Source organism: Hippoglossus stenolepis, chromosome 5 (assembly GCF_022539355.2).
Source record: "Hippoglossus stenolepis isolate QCI-W04-F060 chromosome 5, HSTE1.2, whole genome shotgun sequence".
Taxonomy (NCBI): Eukaryota; Metazoa; Chordata; class Actinopteri; order Pleuronectiformes; family Pleuronectidae; genus Hippoglossus; species Hippoglossus stenolepis.
Genome location: NC_061487.1, coordinates 14,846,432 through 14,870,247, shown reverse-complemented (window position 1 = coordinate 14,870,247; position 23,816 = coordinate 14,846,432). Strand labels below are relative to the sequence as shown.

At 44.0% G+C, this 23,816-nt stretch overlaps 1 protein-coding gene across 1 annotated transcript; it reads right to left on the bottom strand.

Annotated features, from left to right (window-relative positions):
• Positions 1 to 3,574: 3,574 nt before the first annotated feature.
• klf13 (Kruppel-like factor 13) lies at positions 3,575 to 22,391 on the bottom strand. The gene is made up of 2 exons (XM_035156291.2): positions 21,322 to 22,391; positions 3,575 to 10,313 (listed from the first exon to the last, which is right to left on the bottom strand). Exons 1-2 carry the CDS (start codon positions 21,851 to 21,853, stop codon positions 9,994 to 9,996), a joined length of 852 nt encoding a protein of 283 aa, XP_035012182.1. The 5' UTR covers positions 21,854 to 22,391; the 3' UTR covers positions 3,575 to 9,993.
• Between the last annotated feature and the right edge of the window lie 1,425 nt (positions 22,392 to 23,816).

The following is a 23,816-nucleotide window of genomic DNA, read 5'->3' as shown; positions in this document are numbered from 1 at the left end:
TGAGGATAAATCCCAGTGACTCTGGTTATACTTTTAGTTTTCATGAGGTCAAAATTGACGAGTTTATGACTGAACACCTGAAAGCGAAACTTAGCCGTTCCTGTCAGCCACACCTCTCCCTTGTGTTTAGTACTTATTAGCAATAAAAGAAAAGTTTAAGATAAGATAAGTCCCTAATATCTTCAGTTGTATTGGATTCGGCTCCTACACTGTTTACCCCTGAAACTCCAGCAGTGATTTGTTGACTCAAACACTTCACCGACCCCTCCATCGGCATATGGGTGAGTATGAGTGAATTATCATTTTGGGGTGAACTTTCCAATAAACAGAAAATGAGTATGAAGTAAAGATTGAGTGTTTACTTTGAGTGTCCACTGTCTGTACAGCAGCTTCAGGCTGAGTTGGTGGAGTGAGAGTGAGAGTGGGGGGCGGTTTTGCTCGGTGGGCAGAGGCCCGTTATGTGTGGGATGACTTGCATAGCTCTGGCTGAGAGGAGAGTCTCGTGACCGGGCTGCTAGAGACGATCATGTGGGTTAGACTCTCCTTCCCAACTGTTGCCCCGTGCTTCGGGTCACGGTTCTGGCAGCTAATAATACAGACTGACTTGTTAAGTTTTGAAGATGAATTACATCTCCACGTGACGCCTAATATTAGTCACACAATGGCACACGAGGGTCTCTTTCCTCACAGCGATATTGGCCGAGATCTTGTATCCTGCATCTTCCGAGAACTGAATGGGAGTACATTGTCTACTTTCTTGGATCCCCTTTTCTCAGAATTTCCTTTGAATTTGAATGAGGGGACCTCCCTTTGCTTCTCAAGGCAACAAAGAGCTCTATCAGGCATACAGCGTCCGTTTGGCAGGACTCATGCTCCCAAACAGTACGGCGGAGCCATCGGGTTGTCAAATTCTCTCTCAGTTCTCAACTCGTTCTGGAATCACGCAGGATGCCCTGATTCTTAACTGCCTTCCCTTTCAGATGCATCTCTCTCCTTCCTCACGTAATTAGAAGCCATTACAGACCTTAACATAACGGTTCATAAATATTGATTCTTATGGTGAGCAGTTGGCTCATTAAGACGAGGAAATTAAAATGTGGGACAATTACGCCTAACCATGGGTATGTAAATTGAATATTCAGATCCTCCTTGCACTATTCTCAACAAGCTGTTCTCATCAACTCGACTGTAAGCAACTCCACCTGACAGTATTTACAGTGCTGTTGGATTTTAAGCAGGGATTGCTGCGTTTTGAAGTCTGTGCTGCAGCGAGTGGTAATGCCAACCCCCTCCCCACCTCCCAGAGCTAAGCCTTGTTCTCAGCCAGTGCCAGCCTCCAATATCTGAGCTCATCCCACCCGCTCCGCAGGATCTAGCGCCAGCCCTGCCATGCACTGCACTTGAGAGTGGGTGGCATCACATGGCCCTTCAGCCTGCCTTCTGGGGCTCGGCATGGAGGGAGACGGACACACACACATGCATGGGCCTCTGTGTGATTAGGACCACTGCTGCTGCCTCTGCCGAACACATCTCCCTCTTCTTTTTTTGTGGATTAACTCCACTGAATCTCAAAGTCAGCGATGCCCACACACCTCAGTGGAGCATAGACCCGTTTTCCAGCCTGCAGAGCCTCCCACGCTCTAGACTGTGAGTGTGTCGAGCTTGGGTGCACCAATCAGCGCCGGGTAACACCTCCCACCCACCCACCCCCTCGTCTTTATCTTCCATCTCTCTCACACACCGTACTGTACTTTCTCTGGTACAATGCATTCAAAATAACTGATGGTCGAGGTCCTCCACGCTTCCACGTAAGTTCCTGAGATTGCTCTGCGTGGTAAATTTCACCTGGAGATAATAATCCAAAGATAAGGTGTGCCTGAGGTGATAAATCAGTCAAAGTGAAACCACCTCCTCTGCCCCCACATCCTGTCTGAAGGGTGTCACCAGCAGAGATGAGCGCTCAAGGCTTTGTACTTTGCTGTGCATCTGGAGCAATTTAACTCACATGAAAGAGAACATGTGTCATCTTGAAAATACACACATGATTGAAAAACCTGCAGCCCAGAGAGAACACGTGTCTCACCCATGCAACCGGTACAAAGATCTCTCTTGTAGTATGACAAGGTGTGTGCTGGTGAAACTCGTGACCAGAGGCTCTGCAGGATTTGTACATTTAGCAGCTCAGTTTTCCTTGACAACAGTTCCCTGCCACTATTCAAAACGGGTAAATAGACCCACATTAAAACTAACCAGGCATATTAGCACACAAATATAAAAACAAGCTCCGGGAACATGCTGGCTATGATGGCACATCAAATTGTGGCAATGCCAGGGGCGGCAGCTTGTGTGTCTGTGCAGTGTGGTGTGCTAGTGGCTCCAACCTGCCAGGAGACAGGAGGTGTACAGATTGAGCAGGGAGAACACCACGCAGGCCTCCTCATCACGAATTTTAATGCTGTCGTTCTCTCTCTTCCTTCCTGTCTCACTTCACATCGCATGATTCATTGTGAGCAGGATAGGCCATGCCTGTGGTCTCTGCTGGTGGTGGTGGTGGAGGCTGGGGGCGCACACTATAAGCACATGTCGGCTGGTGAACATGCAGATGAAAAAGTGCAGTTTTCACAGGGCGGAGGCTGCAAGTTTGTGGTGAATCATTTATTCTTCTGCTCGCAAAGGCAGTGAGTACTTACAGGAAACTTCACACGGTTTATCAGTCGATTTGACCTGAAAACACAATAAGGAAGGAAGGAGTACCCAGCGCTGCACTGCCCCACCCATCATTGATACCCCAGCAGTTGCTGTAAATATTTGCATGAGGGAACAAGGTGTACTTCCTCTTTCAGGGAATAATACTGAAGTGAAAGGCAGGCTTGTGAGAAGAGGCTCTCTAACTGAGACATTTTTATCATTTTGATATAGTTCTCTGGTGTAACTGTGAGAGCACACTGCAAGATTTTCAATCCTGAAGTTAAAGAAAGATATTTAACTTTATAAAACATCTTCCTCTAATCATAAAGTTGAATTCACAAGCAATAAAACACCGATGCTCAGCTCAGTGCAGTCAGGGATATTGCTTGTAGTCATTTACTTGACCGACGGCAGTGAAGATTATGGGAATGTACACACCCACCTCCCCCCAGGATCTTTTTGAGCAGTCCACCATTAGGCAGGCCAATAGGATGTTATCTGAATTCTGAATATGTTCGGATGAACTCTAGGAAGAGGTACAGAATCCCTCTGTGCAAACACAACCGGTACACACACTCTGTCAGTTAAACGCATCAATGTGAATATGGAGGATATATAGTTAGTAGTGTCCGAAAGCATTTTTGTCTTTTTCAAAAGAGCTCACTCTATAGTGCTCTATATAGAAACCCCTATATAGTAAACTAGGGGTTAGTGGTGATTTTGGTCAAAGCCATGATATCAACACTCTCAGTTCTCTCTTAAAAGATGGTGAACAAACCTTTTGGCCAATGACTCTCATCTTCTTCTACTACTAGCCTTTGTTTTAGCATTTATCATTGTCCTGTAGCTGTCACATAAACCAAAAGGGAAAAGAGAACAAATCAAATTTTTGAGCTGCTTATTTTATGAATTTATTTCCAAATGTAAACTTCACTATTTCATGCATACAAGTTATGACAACATACATTATTCAACAATCTGTTATTTTTCATATTTGCATAGGACATGGTCACAATATATTGTCTAACATGTAAAAAATAATGCCATAAAAAGGTACAGCAGAGCAGCTAAGACCAGCACATTAGAAGTGTGTAGAATCCAAGGAACTGTACAACTGTAATACTTGAATGCATGATTTTGGTTTGCTGAGAGAAAAAAACAAAAACAAAAAAAATGACACCTGAAGGTTAGAGTGAGGTCATAAGTGGATGTACTGGCCATAGCTGAGTCGAGAGTTATTTACAGATTAGATTTTATCGGTGCTGAGAGGGAGAGCAGCACCATGGAGTCACTACAACAGGCAACTGATGGTGATGGGCAGAGGAGGAACACACAGAGGTATCAAGAGAGCAACATTACACTAAGGAGGTACGTTGAAGACAAACAGGTTTGGAACCAACAGGCCCTTTGTAATCAAATTACAAAGGGAGGTCATTGACAGCACTGTGTGCTGCAGAACTTAGAACAAGACAAATCCTTTAAGGGCATAAAATATCCAACGCTCGAGTAAAAGACTTTTTGTCAGCCTGTTTTTCAAGAGCAAATTCTGCACAGTGTCAGCTGTGGCAGTCGAGCGAGAGCACTCGGTCAGTGAAGGGTACTGACGGATGTGCTCTGCTGATCTGCCACGCTGCACGTTCCTACTCACTCAGTCTCTAGTTAATAGTCTTTTAGTCGTTGAGTATTCGTTTGCTCTTGTATTTAAATGAGTTTTGTTCATTCAAGTTAAAGAAAGTTGAGGTGCAGAAAAAGGTCCATATGAAGCACAACATCCATTGATCAACACTTACAGCATGTAAAGTTGAACCCAGGGGTCCATGTTGGGCTGGGTTCAAAGTTACTGCAACATTCATCTTTCCCTTCAAAGCCTTTGGTAACAGTTTTTAACTGTGGAGCCGCTGACGAGCTGCGAGAACCCAAAGGCTCCTTCGCACCGGTCAAGAACCACTCTTTTCTTTCATGGCTGCCGATTAAACATTATTCCCACCTTAAAAAGCCTCAGGCCTTTGCCATGAGGGAAGACATGCTCTGTCTTTACATGATCTGTCTGAACTTTTTAAAAATATTGCATGTTGTGTTCATTTGAATTGGCTTAAGCCTGCACAAGGAGCCCGCAGAGAGGAAAGGAGAGATTAAACCCGGGAAATGTTGACAATGAGAAACGTACCTTGTGCACAACTCACAATGGGTAAAACCTCACAGTCAAGACGAACTTCTATTCAAAACCTACCAAGATGCATCAGGTCAATGTAAGCAGCACATTATAGCAAATGCAAAGTTTTCAATCCTTTGGAATGGTTGGGCGTTCATTATCATTAAGATTGTTTATGTCAAAAAATACCTGTAATAAGCCATTATACATTGCTTGAGTATTGTACAGCAGAAAAAAAAGAAAACAAATTAAATAACAAGAACCAAATAAAAACAAATCTACACAGTCAAAAAAAAATGTTTACATTAAGCAGAAAAAGAAATATTTAACTTAGAACAATTGCATATCAAATATGCAGAGTTGCTTCATTAAATCCTGTACATAACGTAAAAAAAACCAAGTCACACTTTATAAAACTGTACACCTTTGTTAAATGTCTGATAGTAGCTAGTTGCTTGTTTTTTATCCTTAACATTTGTATGATCTTTATGAAGTTACCATTATGGTTTTGGCACACAATTGCATCAATCATGCTTTTGTATTGTGATCAGTCAACAAGATTTCAGCTGAGATGGTCTCATCAGTGAATATATTCATGTCATTAATATCAACTTCTTAAATAATATTAAATGTTAGTTCTTTACATACTCATCAACAATCAATTCTCTTTTAATGTATTTTATTTTTACATTTAGAAGAAAACGCCGTTAACATTTTTGTAGAAACCTCACATTTCCACTTTGTCAACGTTTAAAGTTGTTTTTGACAGATGTTGAAATCTGTAATCTTACTGGGATTACAATTACAATCATAAAGATGGATTAAAACAAATGCTGAAATTGAGTTTCATACCAATACAGTTGACATCATCCCAATCACAGTAAATATTCAGACCGAGACAAAGTTGTGGAGCTCAGTAGGGAAGGGATGGTTTAAATATTTCTGTTAAAAAAAATAATTAAAAAACCATAGTTATACTTTTTCCCAGAAAGATTACTTTTTGAATCTACAAGGATGTGCAGGACCCTGACAACATGGGATGATTATATAAAATGTAGCCCAGTGTTTTTTGTTGTTTGTTTTTTGTTTACAAAAGAAGTCTCTCTTTCCTTTCTTATTCAAGTAGGGACAAATAAAACCACCAGTTAATTGTGCTACTCATCAAGCAAATATAAGCTACATGATGGATGCTTTGAAAAGATATGAAGGTACGACAATAGTAGAATATTTCGAGAGGTATGATTTTTGAAAAACATACAAGCTTAAAACTTCTTACATGAGACAAAAAATAATAATAATAATAAAAAATCGTGACTACATTGCTAACTCACAATGCTGTGGTCTCTCTATTCTTATGGAAAACTTTAAAAAAGAATCTAAGTAATCAAGGAAAAAGTCACTACATTGGGAAATCAACGTACATAGAGGTCAGGAAGTTTCCGTTTCTCATCGTGACCCCAATCACTCCCCCCAACGACCCTTTCAGTTTCCAACGTGGAGGAACTTTGGATAACAGGCTCACTGGAACAACCTGCATCCTGACATCAACAGAGTAGTAAGTGTATCTGGTTAAAGGGGTGAACCCCAGTTAAACAGGGTTTAAGTTGTGTTTCTGTATTCAAGAAAAATATGCTGCTGTTACAGCCCGATAAAACAGTCAACCTTAATGCTGTGACAAAGTTAAAGGAATTGCTGAAATGACCTGAAGACAATGGAAAATCATCAAAAAAAAAACCATCAAAAAAAAGAACATACTACTCTATATACCTTTCTCCAGAGAGGTTATGAATTATTTGACAACATATGCGAGTACAGTAAAAACGGACATGTACAAAACTGTGTTCAATGGCCTTTTGTGTTGTGTTATTCAAGTAGATTTGGTACAGTGAGAATAAAAGCAATGAGACACCCTGCCTGTGGAGGCCTGTATGTCACTGGTGCAGTATGGATGGATGGATGGATAGGTGGATGGATGGATGGATGTCTACACTGTCGCAGTCAGTTTATTTTCTCATGGTATGAGCTTCCGGTTGCATACTGTACAGCACGTCCACCGGCGCTAATGGTCAAAGGTCTTTAAAGGAGCATTTCATCATCGTTGCCCGGTGCTTAAAGAGGCATATAGCAGGACTGTTGAATGTTATGCAGACATATTAGGCAGGAGCTGGGCCCGTAAAGAGGCTTTCCTGTGATTCCAGTGTGGTCGGACACTGACCAGCAGTGAGCACTGAGAACCCAGGAACACTGCGGAAGGCCGGCAGAGACATTTCTGTGCAGCCACGGATGTTACGACAAAATCTACAAACTGTCCCTGTCTGCTCTGCGGATGTCGACCCTGAGGTAAATGTGCAGAGTATGGATTAAGAAGTGATTCATGAAACCTGCTTAAGGGCTGAGCCACTCAGACGTTTTTTTGTTTGTTATTTTTTTCGCAAAGAGAAAGTTACACTACAAATCAAGTCAAAAATTGGCTATAATAAAACAAAAGCCATGGCTAGATACCACAAAAAGCTGCTCAACAGCAATTAGAAGAAATTGTTTGTGAAAATCCGAGGTCATTTTTGTTTTTTTTCAGAAATGGTGAAAAGTAAAAACCCTCTCAGTGCTTCCCTCACTGGAAGCGACTGATTAGTGGCATTCAAAGTGTCATCTTGCAGCCTGGAACCTTATTTAACATCTCACAGAGTTTTCTTGTTCTAACATGTGGTGTTGTTGAGTAAACTACTGCATTCGGTCAAAATAAGGGATGGTTTTTCCTTCTGGCGGATGTGACAGAGCTGATTCTTTACGACTTTAAAGAGGAGATGGCCACTATGGCGAGTGAGGGACAAGGCCTGCCATTCATTAGCTTACACCTGCCACGCCGCCTCAAAAAAGACCCTCCACGCTTTCAGGGCGAAGTTGTTAACATGCACACAGCGGACCGCAGGGGTGAGGGTTGAGATGGTAAGATGAAGCGAACGCACAGGATTCACGATGACTGCAGTCCGGACCACACTACATGCATGAAACTATTTGCGACCATAGTGCTGAAGCATTAAGAGAAAATGTAGGCATAACACAGACTGGCGGGTCTGCAGCCGTTTTGATAGTGGTGCCTGTTTGCATGGAAGGTTTACTGTGCCTTTTGCCCGACTTATTGAGGCATGTCCGTCTAGAAAACACAAGTGAGCTTTCTCACGGGGACATCTGAGCTTCACAGGCAGGACAACGTGAGACTGGCGAACGCTGCACTTTGCTGATATGTTCATTTTGGTTCAGATGTTTTTACAACAGTTTAAAAGCCCCCTTGTTGCTAAAGAGAGAAGTTTGAAAGCAGCTGTTTGACGGCTCCGGTTTTACTGGTGGGAATTTGGCGCATCGTTTTCTTGGCATAGTGAAATCTGACTCCTCAGGAGGACCAGAGGATTTCTACCTGTGCTTAGGATGGAGCTGGGTACATCCTACCCACACTGCCGGCATTGTTTAGGTAGCACCGTTGTTCATATTCTTCTCTTTCTACTCTTATCTTACAGGTCGGATCAACCCACTAATTACAGCCATTTTTCCACTCACATCTCCTACAGTTGGAGGAGGAAGGGAGGAGGAGGAGGAGATGGGGTTGTCTGCAACTGGGTGTCTCCTCCTCAGTGCTGCTCAGCTCATGATAAACCTCTCCTCTTTTATCAGGACCTGCCCTCTCTTCGCTGCCTACTGCAGATAGCTGCTTTGTTCCGTCTGCGCTCCACTGTGTTGCAGCCCAGCCCGGCTCGGCCCAACACCCCGGCCTACAGTTGACCTCCTACTTAGGCGCACTTATGCAATTTGGCAGGCTTGCAGCCTCTCCGCTCCCTGACAGGACAGGTAGAGCCAGATGAGTGAAGGAGGGACTCCCTGAAAAATGGCATGATCGCACTCCTCCTGCGGGTTGTGAATAGCTTCTTGTGGGATGCAGCTGTTTCCTTCAGGGAGGCCGCAAAAAAGTCAGAGCCAGGAGGAGGGAAGTGAGCAGGCTGTCTGGTTCTACCTGTGATACTGCCAACCACCAGCCCCAAGCCTCGATGAAGGGCGGCTCACAAGACCGAGTAGAAAGCTTTCTTTCACTCTTGTCTTTGGTACTTTTTCCTATGTGCTTGAGAGAGGGATAAATATTGTTTCAACCACAGTCCCTCTGTGTCCATTTTGTGTGAAATACTGGCTGATGACACAGCACTTTTGCTTGAAAAAAACGTATGAACAGCTGCTTTGAAACTTAACTGTGTCTATTTAAAGGTTTCTTCAACTGAGTGCATGTATAAAAACTGTTCACTATAATCCCAGTCGTCCCACTGTGCAGATTTACACAGTACACGCTGCACGCTAAAAACATGTTTAACCCAGTGTTACGGCAACTGACTGTGGACAGATGTGTTTACTGAGGTGAGGGTATGGAGATATTGATTTCTTAATACACGGCATTTACATCACATATGAATCCCCAGAACACACGCGAGTCCAGAGCATGAGCTTTGTGTATGATTGACCGTATGACCATAGGGCTAGTTTCCTTGGATGTGAAAACTGACAAAAGAAAAAAATAAAACCATAGAGTGCAAGTTGTGTTGAGTGTAAGGCTGCTATATATGTACTGTATGATTCTCTTTACTGTGTTCATTCTTTCAAGCTAACAAGGCCATCCCTGAGCAGGGCGTTAAATCCAACCCCTGTTGAATTTCAGAGTAAAGTGATGAGTATATTGTGCAGTCAATGTGAGTACTGTTCAGTACTGTGGTATTCCAGAAAAAGTAACTGTCTTCAATCCTGAGGTGTGTGTAAACCCCTTCTCCTCACCGGTTTAAAAAACAAAGAAAATCAAACATGATAAGACTTGTCAGGGCGTCTGTGTTTTTGTTTAGCTGACTGCGAACGTATATTGGACAACTAGCCATCATTAGAAGCTAAAAAAATACAGACATATGGTACAGAATGTAAATATTGCCATCTGGGAAAGGCATTACCTTCTTTTAGGATCACACAAGTAATTGCACTACAATAAGCAGTTATGTACAGTATGGTACACCACAGCAAGCGCAGGAATAGCAAAGGGGGGGTTGCAGACAACTGTGCAACACAAGTGTTATGATGAAAACACAGGCCTCGCAGGTTAGAGGCGGAAAGTGCGACTGGTTTTCAGTTTAAGGCGAGTTGGCTGGGCTGAGGGTGGGGCTGAGGGTGGGGCTGGAGGCATCTGAGCGGCTGTAGTCGCTGAGGGAGCTGGGACGCATGCTGCTGCTGCCGCCGCTACCGCCATGAGGCCTCTTCAGCATGCCGGGTTGGAAATCTGAGTGGCGCCGGGCGTGCTTCATCAGGTGGTCGCTGCGCATGAAGCGCTTGTCACAGAGTGGGCATCCAAACTTTTTCTCCCCCGTGTGGGTGCGGTAATGACGGGCCAGCTCGTCGGAGCGAGCAAACTTCTTACTGCAGTCTGGCCAGGTACACGGGAAAGGTCGTTCTCCTGAAAAACCAGAGAAGGAAGATGACTTTAACCACCAGTGCTTTTTAATGTTTTTACCTCCATAATTATAATTTTACAAGTAAAAAATTAGCAATTGAAGGCAAAAATAGGAAACAATTTAAAAGTAATTTAAGATCACACAGCAATAAATCACAATAAAGATGAGAAAGCGTAAAAAACAAACAAAATAAAACATTATAAAATGATTAAATCAGCCGGTAAGATCTACTAGATTAAAAGTAATTTGTAAAAAGAAACAGTACTACAGATCATATATACTTAATATTAGGGCCATTTTCTAAGGCACACCACACTCAAATAAAACCATCTCTGAACATGTTTTTCAGGCCAAGATGAATTATTTTTTTCCCGTTAGTATTATTGGACAAATGGTGAGCAGTAATGTAAAGTATTGACATTTGTGTTACAAGGTCAAAATGTGCTAAATCCACTGTGCATGCTCCAGATTTAGTACAAAGGGAATTCCTTATATGCACTAAGCCTTTTCAGAAGTCCTGAAAGTGTCAGTGTAACATGGAAAAATACAAACTCATGTCTATTCATACATCTGCACTGTGATAACAACTCTGCTACCACAGTTAGTGACTCATTGTGAAGTGTTTACAGGTTGACAAGTCATGAACACTGACATGCACAGCAAACACACGACAGGTCCGGCTCAACAAGACTGTGCTGTTTTCTCTACAGAGTCAACTGTGAGTCATCCGGGAATAATGATCCCAAGGCTACTGTTGTCACTAATAGGTCAGTAAGGGGAGGGATGTCAAAAACCACAAAAGACCTCTTCCGGATATTTTTTTTAAAGTGAGACAAAAAGTCTGTGGTGACTCGGAGGACTTTGGGGGTAAATCACTTAGAAATTGCGCTGGAGGAGCAGACACAGTTTAATTATCTAAGCTCCAGATGCTAATCACGCTCACAATGGTTGCCCTGCCCATTTTCCAACATGCAACTATCTGTGACTCGGCACATGGGAAATTACACCCTTCCCCCCTCCATCAGGCAATAAAAGTGGGCTTTGACACAAATATACTCAAAGCCAGATGGCACTATATATCTTGTGGTTTCCTTCCATTCTGATTTGGAAACAGAGAGCGTGGCGCCTCAATGCAGCGCCGTGCGTTCACCCACCATTATGTGTAATACTGTGTTCCGTTTAGTTCCATTTCACTGAGTTTCTGCCTGACAATAATCCAGCATGCTAATTTTACTTTGCAGTGCTACACAGCAAAGAGCAGGACATATTCTTTAAATGTCATGGTTCTTTCTGGAGAATAAGAATAAGCAATCATCATGTGTAAGTATATGCCAAGGATTTGAGTTTTGAAAAGGAATAGATTACGGGATGCGTTAATGTTTATGGGTGGCATGACAAATAAGCACATAAGAGCAGGTCTTCCAAATGCTTTCTTTGTTCTGTGGTTTCCCCGAGGGCCACAATGGAAACAGTGCTGTTCAGCATCAAACACTCATATGCTACCTGATGCCAGTGAGTCTCAAAAACAAGAACTCGGTTCACTATAGTCTCAATCCCTCCCCCCATACTGCACGGTTACAAAGCATGCAGGCAGACAGAGCAGGTCTAGACAACCCGGTCTGTGTTCCTGCCTCTGACGCCTCACCTCAGCTCCAGACAAACACCGTCGGCCCTGCCCACTACGGATCCTGAGGGCTCAGCCTATGTAAACTTTGTAACTGACATATAGACATTTGCATATATGCACATTGCATACCACCTTGTTTCTTGCTAAATCTTGTTCTCACTCTCCCGCAAGAGTTAACACAAAAAGAACAGCACTCATACCTCCGCCAAGGCCCAGCATTCAAAATGCACCAAATTGAACACACTCATTGGTATCAGAACCCTAAACATGCCTTTTTCCTTTTTACATGAATTATTCCCCGGGAAATCAGTAAAAATGTCAACAAATAAAAACATTCCTAGATCTGCCCCTTTATCTAAATCTGCACCATAGTTTAATGGGCTCTTCCCTAGTGCATACTTTCCACACCTTCCACAACATTTTGTGCTAATCCGTCCCATCCGTGCTCAAGATACAAACCAACCAACAAAAACTGACAGGGGTGAAAACATGACCTCCTAATCCGTTGGCGTTACCAATTCTCAAAGACTCAGGATTATCTGATTTCAGACCTTAGAATCAAGAGGAGCAGCCCATGCTGCCACATGGCCCCGCAAAATGAGTTATTGGCTGAAAAAGAAGAGCTGAGCTACGTAGGCAGCTTAAGGCTCAATAACCAGTGTAAAGGATCCAACAACATTAATATTTAACCAGACACCAGAGAGCCTGGCTGAAATATCCAGTCTAACTGCTCTGATACAGTAATGCAGTCATAGTGGAAGCATCAGGTATCCAACAGCTACTCACGGAGACGCATCGAATTATGTGGAGCGACGTGACTTCTTAGAAAATACAGAATGAACCGATACGATGACCATTTTCATCTGATGCTGAACTGCTTTTGGCATTTGGGTCGACAATATGAATATGCATTCAAATCCTGCTGCTCTAATGTCCGCCCTGGAAGATTCTCTTGCGTGAAGAAAACAAACATGCAGTGCCCCAATTGGTTGTTGCACTTGTTTCATAACCATAAGGATCCATAAAGTTTGGGAGGTTTAGGGAACAAAGACTTCGATCCTGAGTGGAAATGAAGATAGCGGCTATAACCCTGTTGTTGTAGGAGGATGTCACTCTACAAGATATTTCAATTAACTGCAGCTATCACTCAGCATCTCAGTTGAAAGACTAATGCTGCTAGCTACTCCCCTTACACTGCTGTTCTTCCCAACTAGTCCCAGCGTTGTCACAGCAGGGCACTGTGGCCGCCATGACGCCAGGCCCCACCGAGGCCAGGCACCCATTTCTGGCAGAGTGCCATTTCCAGGGTGGGGTTTGTCTTTCTCAGAATGTGTCGGTTGCAGAGGGCAAGGAAAGGGGGGTAGTACGGGGCGTAATGAGGGAAGCTTTTCCCTAACGAACAAAGTGACCCAGTTACCCGTAAAGTGAGTTACATCATGCATGCAAACTGTACCACTGCAAGGCATTAGTGTCCCCCCTCCAAGGCGATGTGATTATGTCACAGGTACTCTCGTTATATAACTGTTCTCTCGGAGGCCACTGGGTCAGTAAATAAACAACTCATCTCTTGCTCGTCTCCCTTCACCCTCCTCTCATTCATATCTTAGAAGTTCGGCTCCTCGGTTTCTGCAGAAACGGCCGAGAGAAACGGAATCTGTCTCCCCGGTGTAAGAGATGCGGCCTGTGAAGGCGAGATCAAATCTCTTTTTGACGTGAGCAGCGGCAGCGGCACAGGAACTCAACTCAGTCACCTGCTCCAACAGTGGCTATCAGCATCTCAAACCAGAGGAGATAACATTCCTGGTGTGTCCTAAGGCATGGGCCAAACTCCCACAGCTAAAACCTGCACGTGTGCGTGCCATGAGAGAACTTGAGTAAATAGCTCCTAAAGGGTGAGAGAGGGGAACAAACTCCAGCTCCTGTGGATACATGTGAGATCACCTTGAAGTTAACTTTGTTCTGGCTGTGAGAAACAGAGCAGGAAATATCTTTTACAGAGCTCATGACAACAACAAGCTGCACACACACACACACACACACACACACGCATGCACACACGCATGCACACGACCTGCACAGACTTTTACAAGCCTAGACAAAGGGAAAGTAAGACTGGAGTCAGACAGTAGATCACAGCTCATTAGATTTGGAGCTACCTCACCTCACTGCTGGCTTAGCTGCACAGCCAGCTTGGCAACATGAAATGAGAGGGACACCACTAACTCCAGTGGTAGGGCTCCGCAGAATCCTGTAATTTGGATGCATGTTTACAACATGCTATGACCTGTAACCAACCAGGAGCCAGCCACTCTGCCAGGAGACAAGCATTCATGTGATTTTGGGTAATACTAAAATGACTGGCGAGTCCCTCATCAGCATAAACCACTGAAGCAGACGAGGTAACCCAACCATGCCCGGCCTCTCCCTCCACACTCACCATCACATGCCAAGATGTTATAAACACAAACATGTGTGTGCAGAACAATAAACATACATTAAGGTTTTTGCAGCGACCCATTTCTTTGTTCATGCAGCAGAACATACACAGGCCTTGCTTCACAAAAATAACAACAAAGGATTACAACGTGCTGCGGTCTGTAGAGAAGAAAAAACCTTGATTTGAAACACATCTGAGATCAGAACAACTGTTTACGTGGCTGTTTGTCTATGAAAAATTAACTCCGTGGGAGAGGAGTCAAATTTCCAAGAAAATCAGCCACTGCAAACTGTTTGGCTCTTTTCAGAGTTTGTTGCAAAAGATAAAGAATTAGACCTCCCTGCAGGAACACAGTACCCTTGGGTGGGTCAGGTGCTCGTGATGAGGTCCGGCTCCAAAGTGGGAGAAAGCTCTGACAACAGCGAGCATTTGATCTGTTATCATCTTTTGTCTTTATTGAGGGGGACATTGCTGGCTGTTGAATAGCCCGGCTCCCCTCGTGGGCCTATAGCTGTCAGGTTGTGAACAATAGCGGCAGCCTCGCACCCAGCAGGAGAGGCACTCCTGTAATGCATTTCAATCAGACAGGCTGTGCGTACTAACCGTAACTCACTCCCCTTGGTCTGCGCTGCACAGGGCTTATTGACATTCACCGGGAGACATGCAGCGGGGGTCGAGTGTGACTGTCTGTGATTCCTGCACATACATTACTTCATCCCCTCAACTCTTTAAGAGAACTGCCGGGATAACTTGCATTGACTAGCTCATCACAATTGCTTCAATTAGTTAGAGTGGGCACTCTCTTTCAGCCTTGAGTGAATAGTAAAACAACCTGCAGCCTTGATGTGTTGCAGGCAGTCGCCTCATTTTTTAAGCCCTGGTGAACTTAGGACATGCAGGCAGCTGCAGCTACTGTATTAATGGATGTCTGCAGTTGGTCTACATAAGCAGGTGGGAGCAGGGATGCCCCATAACCCACTCTCACGGGACAATGCCAGCTCATTCCATTGATGGAGCCTGACATTATATCTCCTATGAGATAGACATCCTCACTGCCCGGTGCCAGACAAAGAGCCATAGCCTTGCTAGATCCTGGGAGGCCTCATCACACACGCGATAAGAGCAGATACAGGCTGGGGATAGTGCCAGCTGTCCCACTGTTATACCTGATACTCTGACGGTGAGTGGGAGAGAAATATTTTCACGAGGGAGATGATTATGCCGTCCTTCCCCCAAGACTGAACAAAATACTCCTCGTTCTGTGCCGAGGGCCTCACCCCAGTGTATCGTGGTCTGCCACAGTCTGATTTATCACGCAGAGAAAGGGGACACACCTTACATACTGTAGGGAACATAAACGGCTCAGCTAGAGAAAAAACACTCCCTCTGACATCAGCTCCACAGCAAATTTCAGCCATTGCCCCCTTATTCGAGCTGTGCTGAACAGAACACAGTGGACCCAGTCCGAGTCCAACTTTCAGATGGGACCCTTTGAGCGCCGACCTGACAGGGGTGTTCTCTGGTGCAGAGGTCACAGCCCGTCAATGTTAATCAGATTAGCTGCAGATGCATGCAGCTGAATATATGACCTACATCAATGGAGGGTATTGACAGTGACTATCCTAGTATCTAACCCCACCCCACCCCCACCCCGCCACACTGTACATTCTCCGTCTCTATACTGCAGAACCCTCCCTCGCATGCGAGATGCGGCTGGCAATTTTTTAATAGCAGAGGTGAAAAATGCACAGTGTTCCACAGGTCTGTATCCCTCTCTTCCTGCCGCTGGTAATCAACACCACACCACGAGCCTTGGCCGGGTCTTGGCCTGGGAACACAACACGCTTCAGCACCTATTTTGCTGTGCAGGCTGGAGAAGCGTGGGAGGGGCTGGTGGGGGAACAGACAGAGTAGCTTTTATAGTAGTACTCCAGAGCTAACTAAAGAATACATGAGCCCCGTGGGCCATTGAAAGCAGCGAAGCCAGGGAACTGCCTGACAGGGGCCTTTCAGTATTATGAGTGTCCACCATGCATGCTTAATCATGGCTAAATCAGGTTTATATCCTGACATTAGCGAGGAACTGTCCTACAGTCATCTTTACATGTCCATATGTAAGATAGCATAACAGCAGAACACGTCACGCCTTGGTGGGGTCTTTCATGGACCAGAGGATTAGCACAGACAAGATGGTGGTTCCACTGGTTGTATTTGCATCCCAAGGATCAAGTAGATTTAACTAATACCTTGTTTCCACTGGACATACTGTGGGCCGCCGCCTACCACATTTCATCCAGTCTTATCTTACAGCGAGACAAAACACTCAAATGTATTCTTCTTTAAATGTATAACAGCCATGCTGCAGACTCAGTGGCACAGTGGGGCTTTGAGCTGAACTGACACCGGCTAACATGCTCACATTTGCTAACATGCTCGTGATGAGCATGTGCCATGTTAAGCGTATAGTGCTTTAGCATGCTAACATTCGCTAATTACACTAAACCCAGTATGCAGCTAAACTTAATAGGAATGTGATTAAATCTGCAGGTATTTGGTCATAAATGAGACGCTGCACATAAAACTGCAAATGTCAACCTGCTGGTGGAACAAGAGGAAAATTGCAAATGATCATCAAAAGGTAATTAGGATTCATGATCGAATACCAAACCTAACTGCAATGCATTTCATAGTTGTTAAGATATTTCAGTCTGGACCTAAGTGGTGCACGACACACCGCTAGCTGGCCCTAAAACAGACATTTAACTTGTAGCCTCACCCGAATGGAGGTCAATGGAAAGTGTTGGGAATCTCCTGACTAAGGAGTCATCGCTTTTTGTTTCACTTCAGTAGAAATATTACTCAACTAGGAGGGATGGTGGAAATCCTGCCATGTGGCAGGTAGAGTGACTAACCTCTTGTGCCCCAGTGTTTTTGTTTTTGCATATTAGTGCACCAAGGTCAGGCTCGGGAAAGAGCAGGAAAACCCCATCTCCACCCTGCTACCTCATCACTGCCACCAGCCACACAGGAACACTGCACTCTGTGTAGCCGTGCAGCCAAATATAAAACCACTGGCGGAGATGCAGTTTATATAAAATCAGAGACTCCTGCTTCTCTTTTTCCGTACCCAATTTGGGATAATTTTACGTTTTAAAATAGTGTCATTAACCGCAGTTATTTGACCGAAAATAGAAAGCATGCATGAACAACTGGAGCTACATGATGGTGAAACTGTACTGCCAGGTGGTGCCACTTAGTTTTTAGGACAGACAGTAAAAGGCTATACAGCAATCTCTCGGTATTAGAGGTACCCCCAGCATAACACAAAAGATGTCTAGACAAAACGTCAAACGAACTGTAAAATGTCATTAGGCTCTTTGTCTTTGAGAAATATTGACCCTGTTCCTCCCGGTGATTCAAATAGTTTTCGAATAGGTTTTGTACACTGACAAGATGGCCTTTTGTGAGGCCCAGCTGTGGGGGGCACAGAGGAGCCGGGCTGTTCTTTCTGAAGAAGACATGACTTGTAATGAGCTTGTCAGGGGCCATCTCTCCTTTGGACGTGGCCGTCTGCATGACATGACTAAAGCAGGGTAATGAGCCTTCACAGAAAACACTGTGTACCCCATGACCGCAAGACACCTCTTGGGAAAGTGGGACCTCATTGTTAAGGGTCTGTTCCACAGTTGAAGAGAGAGAAAAAGATTGAATAAAAAGAAACCAACTAGCGCGAGAAACTCCCTGTGAAAGAATCAGAGGCAGTTGTTGCCTTTCTGGCCTTCCTTTGCTCCATTTGACTGTAAAGCAGAGTTTATCTGTGAATCAGCATTACACAACTGCAATTTCCATACTTCAGGATAAGTGTATGTGCTGGAGGGAAAAAAAGTCCCACCTCCCACACCGGGAGATCAGACAAAAGCTGTCTGGTAACCATAGACCCCTAAACTGCTGTGGATTCCTCGACATCAAACAAGATGCAACATAACGAGTGATTTAAATTCAGCCTGAACACCCATGTCTGCTACATCCTACTGGCCATCTTACTCTGGGCTGAAGGACACAAAGTGTGGTTGAAACCTAAAATTAGACATTTAACCTTTTAACACCTTTAAAGAGATAAATTTACCAGTTTCTCGAGAAAATCCACTGTGGACGTTTTTTAGGGTTGTAAATTATCCAAAATACAATACAAGACAAGAGTTTTCCAAAAGTTACATTTAAAAACTTTGAGCTCCGTAAACAAACTTTTATTCATGTCCATTACACTGGATTGGCATCAGAAACACTGAAACCCTGAAAACTATATTTAACTATATATAAACCCTGAATCTATATTTATAGCAGTGGTTATCTGTCATTTAGATTTACCCTCGACAAAGCTTCAGTAGTTTGAAAGAAACTATGACATACATTGCAATATACAATATACTGATAGTAATTGACCAAAGTATATAACTAGCAAGTGTTAGTTTAGTTTAGATTTTGGTTTCTTGACAATAAAAGTAACGAGTAGACAGCCAATATTGTTCAACAAAATCATCATAACATGAACTAAAATATGATTTTTGCTTGGATTAAAATGAAAAGGATAAAGTTCATTCTGTGTTTGAAATGAGATCAATTATTTGATGTGCTGTACAAAATGTGTGCATCAGAAATAAAATGCAGCTCAGGTTTTAGCTCCAAGGATTTGAAAAGGTGGGATGATGAGGCTTTGGGCGTTAGAGAAGTCAAGTAAGGACACCTTGTTCCCAGCTCTTTGTTTAGTGTCTATAACAGTGCTTACCCCCCTCAATTAGATAGTGGTGTTTGGCTGGGGATGGGATCCATTCTCTCTTGACTCTGTTAGTAGGGGCTGAAGGGAAGTGCACCGCCAGAGTCTGGCTCTGTGAAAGCACTGCAAGGTTGGCTGAGACAGCCTGGCTGAACCCAGATGACCCACATTCTGAGGCTATCCAATCAAATAAGCAGCAAGAGTCATTATTATGGGAATTTATGGGGCACAAACCAATCGTGAAGCCAGACGCCGGGCATATCGACACAGAGAGGCAGGCGAAAGGAAACACTTAGCAGGCAAAGAGACAAGAGATTGGGCAAATTCAGGGCAATAAAACTGCACTTAAAACACATGGCTGGGGCTAAAGGGAAGCACACTGCACTGGAGGCTGGCACACTGAGAGAGGCGCTGCTGCACGTCTGGCTCAGATGAACTGAGATGACTCACATTTTGTGACTATCCAATCAAATAAGAAGAAACCGGACGCAAGCCAATCACAAAAAGCCAGACACAGGAGTGTGTCCTGAAAGAAAGGAAAGGCTTAATAAGCAGAGAAACAGGGGCAGGAATGATGGACAGTTATAGAACTGCACTAACACAAACTATTATTAGTATCATGTACTCCCACTTTATGTATAGACATAAGTCAAATCAGGGCTTCATTTTCTTAGACTCTTAAACTGATAATACACCAGAGCTGGCAGCACCAGGCAGCAGCTGATGGATAAAAACACAAAAATACACAACAGCACATATCAGAGAAAAGACACCTCCTAACAGGCCTGAGGTAGCGTGTGCTGGCAGTTATATAGTTTCAATTTATTTCCAAGGCATATGGCATCCATATGAACTTCTTCTAAAGGATAATACATCTGGAGATATAAACAGATGCAAACCAGTCACAAAGCCAGGAAAGGGGAGTGCACCCTCACAGTTAGACAGGCATAAAGAAAAAAAGGTCTTGATAAGTAAACAGACAATAATCTACCTTTGTATATAGAGTCACAGACAAGAGGAAGAAAGGGGTCATAGTCGAGCAGGTGTTTTTTTTCCCCTATTACATAAAATCTCATAAAGACTCAAATGTATGTCAAGTTCAAATAAGGTTTTCATGTGATCAATGTGTGTGTGTGTGTGTGTGTGGGAAGAAGCAGAGGAGGGAAGGGAGTGAGAGCTGCAGTCATGTAACAGGGAGGCAGAGGCTCCTCAGTCGAGGCTCAGCTAGCTGAGTCTGTTGCTGGCCAGATCAGCTGGCAGTCTGTCTGCTTGGGGGTGTGGCACATCACAACAAAGGGCTCTGGGCAGGCAGAGGACTGCGCGGCGCTTATCAAACCCCCCAATTTGAGCCAATCTACATCTCTTTTCCCTCCAATCTCTCTCTCTGTGTAGCTCCCTGTCCTGCGGAATGCAAAGCGCATATGTGGAGGTGTGGTCCTCCAGGAAGGTCAAAGCTAACCGAGCCTTTACTTCCGATCTGGAGCGCATTTCGCAGCCTCTCTCCCCATCTCTCTCTTTTCTCTCTGCAGTGTGACGCACTGGATTGATCTTGAAAACTTTTTTTTTTTGCATCCGCATATTCGTGCACACTTGTTTATTTATTCTGGGATGTGCATAATGCGTGTTGTTGAATGTTATTTATTTTGTCAGGATGTCATTAAACTAACCAAAGTTTACTTTGTGCACGAATATACGTCAATATATAAGAGGTCGTGAAAGAAAAATGGGATGTTTGTGCATTTTTGCTTTGTATTTTCGGTTTATACGCACCGTCCAATGAGGGCGGTGTGGGGGGGAGTAAAGCCGTGACAAGGCTCGGAGACTTGAGTGGGAGTGGCACTGTTTTCGACTCCCTCCCTCCCCGAAATCAAAATGACATTACCCAAAGTTCACACAACTTAAAGGCAAATGATTAAACTATGAGCCAAATCTGCCCCAATCCGTCTGTCTATTTCCATCCCAGGGTGGATCCGTGCGTATTTACGCATGTGACACACACCCACCTTCCTCTGCACACATATCTCTCTGGGTGTATACCAGAAACCAGTTTCTTTATTCAAATCTGTATTTTCGTAGTTTTAATCATCTCATCCGCTCTCGTGTATATTGAAGGGGGAACCACAACAAGTATGATGTTCACAGCAAGAAACATTCGCATCCGGTGAGACTGACCTGTGTGCGTCCTTAGATGAGCTTTGAGGTGGGAGGATTTGCCATAAACTTTTTCACAACCTGAATAGTGGCATTTGTGCTTTTTCTGGGGGGACTCCTGCTCTGCTCGACCTCTCGATCTCTTGCCTCTTTGTTTGAGCGAAGGATCGGAGATGGTGGTAGGTGTGGCAGAGTTTCCATCATCCTCACCACCACCACCACCATCATCATCATCATCATCATCATCCTCATCTAGCAGCTTCGGCATGCTCTCATCCTTTATTTTTGCCTGCTCGGCAACATTGCCGGGAGTCTGCTGCTGGTTAAAATCCGCGAGGATCCGCGCCACCACGAACAGAGAGGAGTTGTCTCTCACCAGGGGCTCCTTCATCTCCTCCCCGCTCCTGGAGGAGGAGGACGGGCTCTCTGGTTTCATCTCCCTATTCCCTTTAGGAGCGTGAACGATTGCACGGCTGGACATGGAAACAAGGCACTCTGCAGCAAAGTGATCCATCGTGTCTTTGAAACAGCCCCCTCTGCTTCTGAATGACATTCAAGATAACAATAACAACAACAGTGATATAAAAAAGAAAATGATGGCGCGTTGGGGAAAGTACTTGCTCCGTGTTTCCCTTTGTGTGGTGGAGAAGAGGAGGTGGTTCTCGTCAGAGGAGAAGTGACTTTAGGATCTCACCCCGGCTTTCCAGTATCATCAACATCCTGTGAGAGAGACGCCTCGGACAAAAATGCAGACAAACCCCCTCAGATGGAGAAAAACAAGAAGAGAGGCAGAGTCTTTGTTTAGTGCAACGACGCTGGAAACAGGAACTCTACAAACTTGGATGTGTTAACTCCCATCGCGGCTTCAAACACTCCGGCATAGTGAGTGTGTGTGTGTGTGTGTCTCCTGAGCGCCTGCTCCTGCTGGTTGTATCCGCGCTGGGGGCGTGTCGACCGGCAGCGCTTCGGCAGCATCGTCAGAGTGGCCGCTCATTCATTGGGCACCGCGTGTCCTCAGATGCACCGAGCAGGACGAGTTTGCTTGAAAGTTTCCCCACAGGTTGCTCACGGGCGAGACGGTTACATGCACTGCAGAGACATTTCAGGAACAAAATGTGCAATACAATGACTATTTTTTTTTGCTGTCTCCTGGCACTGGGCGGGATGGATCGTTCTGCAGCATCCTAGTCCGCATGCATGCACGCTGACACGTGTTGTAACATTTGCAAATGCATGCAGATGATGCAGTGGTCATTTTAATGTCATTCTACTGATTTATCCATGGGAAAATAGTGTCATTCGAAATGCAAAATTATGTCTTCAAACTATTATTAATTATTTTTTTTAAACACAGAAGCAGCAAATCCTAACATTGGAAAAAAAAATAATATAAACTATATGACACTCAGTATAGCACATACATCCACTAATGTAACCACATTTAAATTCACTAGAACCGGTTTGTTTTTTTGGGACTAGGTTGCACATGCTCATCAATATAATGAAAAATCGGTGAAGATGTCGGAAAAGCGCCAAATTTGGTCATGTTAATGCTGGGGTCCTTTCCAAAATCATGGCTCCAAATTGTCTTATCTCACCAAAAGTCCAAAAGAAAAACGTTGCAATGGTATGAAACTACTGAAAGCATCAAATACATATATTGGAACAAAAAGAAACCAGACCACAACAAGAATGACACTCAGTAGAGCACATACTTCCACCAAGGCGAGGTGCCGATGCTAATACCAATTTAAGAAAGCAAAAGAGTACCAATACAGATCTATCAGCCAATATAGAGTAGTAGCTGAGTAGTTGTTGTCAAACACATATGACAAAGAAATGTAATTGAGGCTTCACATTCTACGGCTTCACCATAAACTTTAAAGAAAACACATGAACAATTAGACTGACACTCCGCCAAGGCTCAACAGTCCCCTTATGAAAGAGCATTTACATTAGGTCCAGATTTTTACTTGAATCTGCACCAAATTACCCAAACTCATAAATATCAGGCCCCGAAACATGCCTGTCTTGTTTTCATCAGGACCCATGAATTATTCTCTGAGAATCAGAAAACCAATGAAAACGTTGAAGGCTCTCGTAACGTTAATGCAGGGGTCATTTTCATTTCATTCCACTGAAGTGTTGAAAATAGTGAAATGCGTTGAATACAATCCAGACAGATGCCTTCAAACTGTTTTATATCACAACCAGACATAATAAAAGCTCTGCAATGATGTAAACCAAAACCTTGGAACAAAATAAACCAGAACAGAATGGCACTCATAGAGCTCATACAGGCCGATGCCGATATTAGAAAGTAAAGAATACCAATACAGATATATAAGACAATAAAGATTTTAAACAATTGCTAGAAGAACTACTGGCAATGATAGTTAACATGTTATCAAACACTCATGACAAAGAAATCGGATTGAGGCTTGATTCTACATTTTGACCATACACTTTGAAGAAAACACATGCTCATACAGTTGAGCTCATACCTCCACCGAGGC